At 38.1% G+C, this 7,546-nt stretch overlaps 1 protein-coding gene across 1 annotated transcript; it reads left to right on the top strand.

Annotated features, from left to right (window-relative positions):
• The first annotated feature begins 5,117 nt into the window (after positions 1 to 5,117).
• On the top strand, positions 5,118 to 6,062 carry LOC133090334 (olfactory receptor 7G2-like). Its single transcript, XM_061188708.1, has one exon. It carries the CDS (start codon positions 5,124 to 5,126, stop codon positions 6,060 to 6,062), a length of 939 nt encoding a protein of 312 aa, XP_061044691.1. The 5' UTR covers positions 5,118 to 5,123.
• Positions 6,063 to 7,546: the final 1,484 nt, after the last annotated feature.

Genomic DNA, 7,546 nt, shown 5'->3' with positions numbered 1-7,546 from the left:
TATTTTAAAACATCTTTATTGGAGTATAATTGTTTTACAATGGTGTGTTAGTTTCTGCTGTATAATAAAGTGAATCAGCTATACGTATACACATATCCCCATATCTCCTCCCTCTTGAGTCTCCCTCCCGCCCTCCCTATCGCACCCCTCTAGGTGGTCACAAAGCACCGAGCTGATCTCCCTGTGCCATGCGACTGCTTTCAACTAGCTAACTATTTTACATGTTGTTCCCTATTTTATTCCTATTGTTTAGCACAATGTGGGAAAGTTCAAATTAATTTTGAGTGTAGGAGAGAGAAGGACAGAAAGATTAGAGGTTGAGGAAGTGAGAGAGACTGAGAGAAAGACAGAAGGCAAAGAAAAACATGAGGACTAGTCACTTCGATTTACAATACAGATATCACAGTTTTCTAAAGTAAGTGATTTGTGTACATCTGCTATGTGTCTTATCACATGTATTTTCCCCAGCAGACTCATCCACAACATGGAATCAGAAAGCCAAACAGGTGTAGGAGAATTTCTCCTCTTGGGCCTCTCAGAGGATCCAGAACTGCAGCCCCTCCTCTTTGGTCTATTCCTGACCATATACCTGGTCACTGTGCTTGGGAACCTGTTCATCATCCTCGCCGTCAGTTCTGACTCTCACCTCCACACCCCCATGTACTTCTTCCTCTCCCACCTGCCCTTCACTGACATCAGTTTAGCACCACCACAGTCCTCAAGATGCTAGTGAACCTCCAGACACAAAGCAAATCCATCACGTATGCAGGGTGCCTAGCTCAGGTGAACCCAAGATCAGGGTTATTTCTATAGTGACTTTGTGGACAATGTTCTTAGGAGAATTTTAGTGTCAGAAAGAGAACAGGGTAGGGGAAGGAGTTGAGCAAGGGTGTCATTATAGCCAGAGCACTAGCCTCAGCTTAGGTTTTAGGTGTTCTTATACCAAAAAAAAAAAAAAATGGTATCTATATGAGGAGATGGATATGATAATTATATTGACCACAATGATAATTTCACTAAGCATGTATATCAAGTCAACATGGCTTACAACTTAAATATGTATTTTTTTAAATACACAGAGAGAAAAGCATATCATTCTCTTTGTGTCTCAGGGTGAGGCAATCAGCCAACACGAATTTGGGAAAGGTGAGGAATTTGTCAAATTAAGGTCATTTTAAAAATTGTTTCTTTTCCTATGCAAAAGCTTTTCAGCTTGTAGTAGTCTACCTGTTTATTTTGGTTTTGTTGCCTTTATTTTTGATGTCACTTCCAAAAATTTATTGCCTAAACCAATGTCAAACAGCATAACCCCTATGTTTTGTTCAGGAGTTTTCCATTTCAGATCTTACATTTAATTCTTTAATCTATTCTGAGTTGACGTCTGTCATTGGTGTAAGACAGGAGTCCAGATTCATTATTTAATCCTCATTACCTGAAACAGCATCCTCTTCCCTAAGGACATAAATCAGCAGAGCCACTTGGCTCCAGCCCACCTACCATTTTAAGTGTCAGATCTTTTGGTGCTACATGGAAAATTTAACCTTTTTTTGAGCCAGCTAAGGCTTTGTGTATTTTACCTAATATACATGTGTTTGAAATTTACTGCTGTTAAGATGTTCCTCAGTGATATTCAAATGCCATCTTGTCATAAGTTGATTTTAAAACTATATCTAGAAATATATAGCATAAGAAAATTCATATAGAAAAAGTTAGAATGAAAATAAATGATGAACACATGAAAATACTGAGGTCTTTAAAGAAAAATGTTTTTAAGTGAATATTAGGATGGAGCACCATCACATCTTAAATTATGGATGAAATCTCATGAGATCTACTAGATAATAGACAAAACTGCACACTAGTGCCTTCGGTGACATTGTATTTTATCACAACACAATTTTAAAATAAAAAACCATAATTCAATCCAAAGTTGCCTAAATGTGAAGGAAAATGTACATTGAATCTATTGTGTGAAAAATGGAAAACGTGGTTATGAAAGCCTAAAAAGAGAGTATGATGTCTGTTTATATTGAGCACAGTCACAATAGATCATAGGGAATAAATTGGATACTGCTGTATAAAATATAAAGAACAGGAATTAAGGAACAGGAAACATTCAGTGGCTCTAAAACTGAAATGCCCCTAAGTGTCTGAATTTTATAATATCTTAACTATATTCATAAATGTACTATTTGTATCTAATATGTAAAATACGTTTTCACACAAAAGTTGAAATCAGGCGTTCTGGTATTATTAATTTGAGATGGCTTTTTCCGTAATTTTATAAAAGGATCCAGGAGTTCATTAGAAGAGAAGTGTGTGTACATATGTGCAAGGTATGCAAAATGCAGGCGAGCATGAACAAGTGAAGAGAATGGGTAATGTATCCTTGCCTCACAAGTCAGGGATTAGTCCTCATGAATTCCTTTCTTCTATAGTTTCGGTCTTTAGTGATTTGACTGCTCAAGGATCAGAACGACATTAATAATATATGTCTAATGAGGAGCTTTGGATATTGATCCCCCGGGGGAAAACGAGATACTCTAAAGAATCAACTTGTGACAACATTTCAACGGCTCTTGCCTAGTCAAAGCAGGCACACCTTCCAGAGATTATGCTTAACTAGAATTTCATTGTCTCATTTGGTCTCTCTGCCCTTTCTGAGTACAGATCTGTCTTCAATATCCAGGTGTCATTTCAAGTTTCATCTCACACTGATGCCAGTCAGGTAAATTAATGCACGTTAGATAATGTTTTTGTAATGAGACGAGGCGTTTTACTCCAAAGTCATCTTTGGGAAGCAACTGAGCAGAGTACATGTATGAAATGATCAGAACCCAGTGTCCCATGGGACTCCAGACAAATTGTCTGCTTGGTGACAAATTCTCATGTTTGTTTGTATCAATGCTCACCCAGTTCTCAGTCTGCTGGTCTAATATTTTCTCTAAAAATGGAAAAAAAATTTATCCTCCTGAGCAGAGATCTGCCCCTTCTCAAACATGATGACTGTTATAAAATTTTCTGACACTTACTTAAATTCTTCTTGTGGTTGTGGGGAAGGTGTTTTGTCAGCTTTCCCTTCATGTCCCTTCCTGCTTCTTTAAACACCACTGCACAGAAGTGTGTCTGCATTATCTCTGGACTTGGGCTATGAAATTGCAGGGGAGAAAGTAGAGACACAGAGAAACAGCTAGCTGCCATCCCAGTACACCTGTTTATAAAATTGCCAAGTATTTAATATAAGAACAGCAGAGATAGTATAATAAATTTAAAAAATATAACCATCCTTCAACTTATTCTAGAATTTTCAAATGTTGACACTCTATCATATCAACTTCAGGTTTTTTTAAAAAATAAAGTAACAAAATAATACACACATACAAAAGCCCTCCCTTTCGCATGCCCTCAGTTGTTGTTCTCCCCTTCCTAGAGACAACATCACCTTGAATGTGGTGGTATCCCTCATGCATTGCTTTATGGTATATATGTGTTCAAAAAAATACATTGATAAAAGGAATCAACACAGCAGAATGGAGAAATAAAACATGATGTAACTTGCAGTGGAATACTCCCTGGTGATTAAAAATAATGAAGAGGGATTAAATATAGCAACATTAGAGAATAGTGAAATCACATAAGAATGCAAATTGTAAATGACATGCACTGTATGTTGAGTACTATGCTGGCTGCTCTGTCTCTGTTCATTTCTCATCATTGCAACATCCTGATGCAGCTTTATGATAGTTCCCATCATACAAATGAGGACACCAAATCTTCTCATACAATTGAACCATTTTCCCTATTCTCAAAGGAAGTGCTGGTCCTGGATTCAGTTCAGAGTGTTTGAGTCTAAGTAATACAGCAAATAATAAAGACTGTCATGCCCACTTCCATCCCCCCCCAGGAGAACGAGGACCACTGCTTTACGGAGACAGTCCTATAGGATGCCTGAATATTTTGTAAGTATCATATGTCTTCTTATCTTGTAATTTTCTGTCTTGCAAGGGCCAAAAATTGTTGCTATTTTCTTCGACTTTTTAGAAGCCTATGCATTTTGTTCTCTCTCTCATTTATCTTTTTTTAAAAAAAATCATATGCCTCCTATCACCTTAGGGGAAGAGGTCCCGTTAGGATGAGACAGAGAATGTCATTGATATTTGCACACCTTCTCTTAGAATTAATTGTTAATGCAGGTGCGTTACATTTCATGAGGGTGTCTTATGAGCTCTAGTTTACAGGCAACATTTTCTAATATTCGCTCAGGTGCAGAGTGTATCCTTGGATAGATGTCATGACCTGCTATACAATATTTCATGCGTAGGGATGGACATACACTGTAGGGAAGAGAAAAGATTTAGAGCATGGTCCTAGATTAAAATATTGAAATTTTAAAGGAAAATTGTAAAATCTGAGTGTTGGTTTAGGAATGGTAATTCTGTACTATCCAGCGACATTGACAATGATTGGTTAAGAGAGTCAACTCAGCAGTCAGATAATCTTAGTTCAGACTTAGTCTTTTCCACACACTGTGTATTTCATGTCCATGAGGTACCCTCACTTTACCTAAGTGTCCGCATGGATGAATGGAGTGATAATACGATCTAACTCATCTGTAATTTGACAAGCCCTTCAGATGATTCTGCGGCAGGTCAAAGTTTAGGCATCATGCATTACGAAAGAGAGAGGATAACTTCATTCTCATTTTTCTTTTGCTTGAGGCAAGAAATATTTCTGAAGGAAACGCTGTGTCTTATTCTTTGTTTCAGCCTTGACACTTGGCACAGATGTGATACAGAGTTGGTGACCCATCAAAATAATGGCCAATAAAGAGAGTAGAGGGAAGAGGAAGTATGAGAGATGTTGATGGAGAGAAAAATTAGCAAAGGGACAGACTTGCATCGTCTTTTGGGTTCACAGTAGGCACAGAGTTTTCTTTTTTATTTAAGCACAGTTTCAAAGTGTTAGCATATATGACATTCATCTGGAGGGTATGTTAAGACTTAGATTGCCGGCCCTTACCTCCAGAGTTTATCAGCAGTACATCTGGAGTGGCATCAAGGATTTGCATTCCTTTTCATTTCCTTTTCTTTTCACTCCATTTCCCCGTCAGATTCACCGACAACATGGAACCCAGAAATCAAACAGACGTTTCAGAATTCCTCCTCCTGGGATTGACAGATGATCTAGAACTGCAGCCCTTCTTGTCCTGCCTGTTCCTAGCAATGTACCTGATCACTGTCTTAGGAAACCTGCTCATCATCCTGGCTGTTAGCTGTGACTCCCACCTCCATACCCCCATGTACCTCTTCCTCTCAAACCTTTCCTTTACCGACATCTGTATAAGCACAACTGCGATTCCAAAGATGCTGGTAAACATCCAGGCAGAGATACAGCACATCACTTACATAGGCTGCCTGACCCAGATTGGCTTTGTCCTGGTTTTTGTTGGTTTAGAAAATTTTCTCCTTGCAGCAATGGCCTATGATCGCTATGTGGCCATTTGTCACCCCCTGAGGTACACGGTCCTCATCATCCCCCGGTTCTGTGTCCTGCTGATTCTACTCTCACTTTTCATCAGCACAGTGCTTGGCCTACTCCTCAGTCTGACGGTATTGCGGCTGTCCTTCTGCAAGGACCTGGAAATCCCTCACTTCTTCTGTGAACTTGCTCAGGTCATCAAGCTGGCCTGTTCTGATACCCTCATGAATAACATCTTGATATATACTGTGGCTAGCCTGTTTTGTGGCGTTCCCCTCTCTGGGATCATTTTTTCTTATACTCAAATTGTCCCCTTTGTTTTGAGAATGCCATCAGCAGGGACAAAGCTTAAAGCTTTTTCCACCTGTGGGTCTCACCTTACAGTTGTGTCCTTATTCTATGGGACACTTTTTGGAGTTTACATTAGTTCTGTGGTCACTGACTCACCCAGGAAGACTGCAGTGGCTTCAGTTATGTACATTGTAGTTCCTCAGATGATGAATCCTTTTATCTACAGCCTGAGAAACAAGGACATGAAGAGAGCCTTGAGGAAACTTATTAGTAGGATACCTTCTTTCCCGTGATCGTGCCCTCTACTTTGGACTTGAGTTTCTAGAACGAGGCAAGGGATTAGGAATCCTGGGTGAGCCATAATGTCTGATACTTTCATTAACAAATTCTTCTAAAACAGCCAACAGCAGACTTTCCAAGTTAACTTTAACTTGGGGTTGACACCAGATTTTGCTTTTTGTTCATCCATATGCTGTTTGACACATATTTTCAATTCTTCAATTCAATTTCTTTGCTCAGTTTCTATAGAAGTAGAGCCTGAAGCAAGGGTTCTAGTTTTTATGAATTTTTTGCATCACTCTCAGAATAAGGAATATTGCCAAAATTATTAGGAAAGGAAGTACTGTAGCAAGGCTGTGGTCATATCTAGAGACTAACTTCCACCTGATCCATGGTGGGGCCATATGATTTGCACCCCAGAGTTAGGTCTATAGTGGAGTAAGAGATCTTACCTTTTCCACACCTACTTATTAATGAATTAGATTGAGGAACATAAGTATCTACTATAGTCAGTTTCATTATCTATGAAATGTGTCAGTGGTTTGAAAAGTGAGATATTTGAATTCCATTAGTGAGGAAGCCTTCAGTTCTAATAAGAAAAAGAATCTCTAACTCTAATATGTCCAAACAACAAAGAAAGTTATCTTTCATAACAAGGTCTTCATAGGTAAGAAATGTATGTAAACCAGGGAGTAGGAATTCATTCAGTCCTGCATGTGTTGTTTTGTCCTGGGACTGGTTTTCCTCAGGGTCACCAGTGGTGTTGCCAGATGAAGATGTCATGTATGGACATGATTTCCAGAGACAGAACCCTGGTTGTCCTTCTTTGAGTCAGGTAATTATAGAATTTTCCATGGAGTCAACTAGAATATATTTCTGTAATGGGTTGTATAGTGGCCCTAAAAACAATTTGTCCACATCTTATTTCTTATAACCTATTAATATTATATGATTAAAAAGGTGGATGTTGTAATCAACTATAATGGAATAGAATTAGAAAAACAGTGAGTGTTACTTATTTTGAATTAGAGTCTTTGTAGAAGATGAGTTTATCCCAGATTGGCTGAACATGTCCTAAATATAATCCATGTATCCTAATAAGCTAGACAGAAATGGAAATGACACAAAGAAAAGGAGAAGGTAATGCAGCCGTGGTGACTGAAATTGGATTTATGCAGCCAGCAGTTGATTTCCAGCATTTGATCATTGTTTTCAGCTTTATTGAGATATCATTGACATATGAACTATAAGATTATGCTGTACAGTTTGTTGATTAGATACATTAACATATTCAAAATGATTACCACCATAAAATTAGCTAAAAACCTCTGTTCTGTTACGTAATTAAGACTTCTTTTGTGGTGAGACTATTTAAAATCTATTCTCTTGGCAATATTCAAGTATACAATATATCATTTTTAGCTATATTATCATCATGCTGTACAAATTAGATTCTTGAACTTAATCTTATAACTGGAAGTTTTTACCCTTGACCAGC

This window comes from Eubalaena glacialis, chromosome 4 (genome assembly GCF_028564815.1).
Source record: "Eubalaena glacialis isolate mEubGla1 chromosome 4, mEubGla1.1.hap2.+ XY, whole genome shotgun sequence".
Taxonomy (NCBI): Eukaryota; Metazoa; Chordata; class Mammalia; order Artiodactyla; family Balaenidae; genus Eubalaena; species Eubalaena glacialis.
This window is presented reverse-complemented; position numbering and strand designations above follow the sequence as displayed.

Bases quoted from the DNA above. Each gene is read 5' to 3' on its own strand.
- LOC133090334 (XM_061188708.1), top strand. From the start codon at position 5,124: ATGGAACCCAGAAATCAAACAGACGTTTCAGAATTCCTCCTCCTGGGA.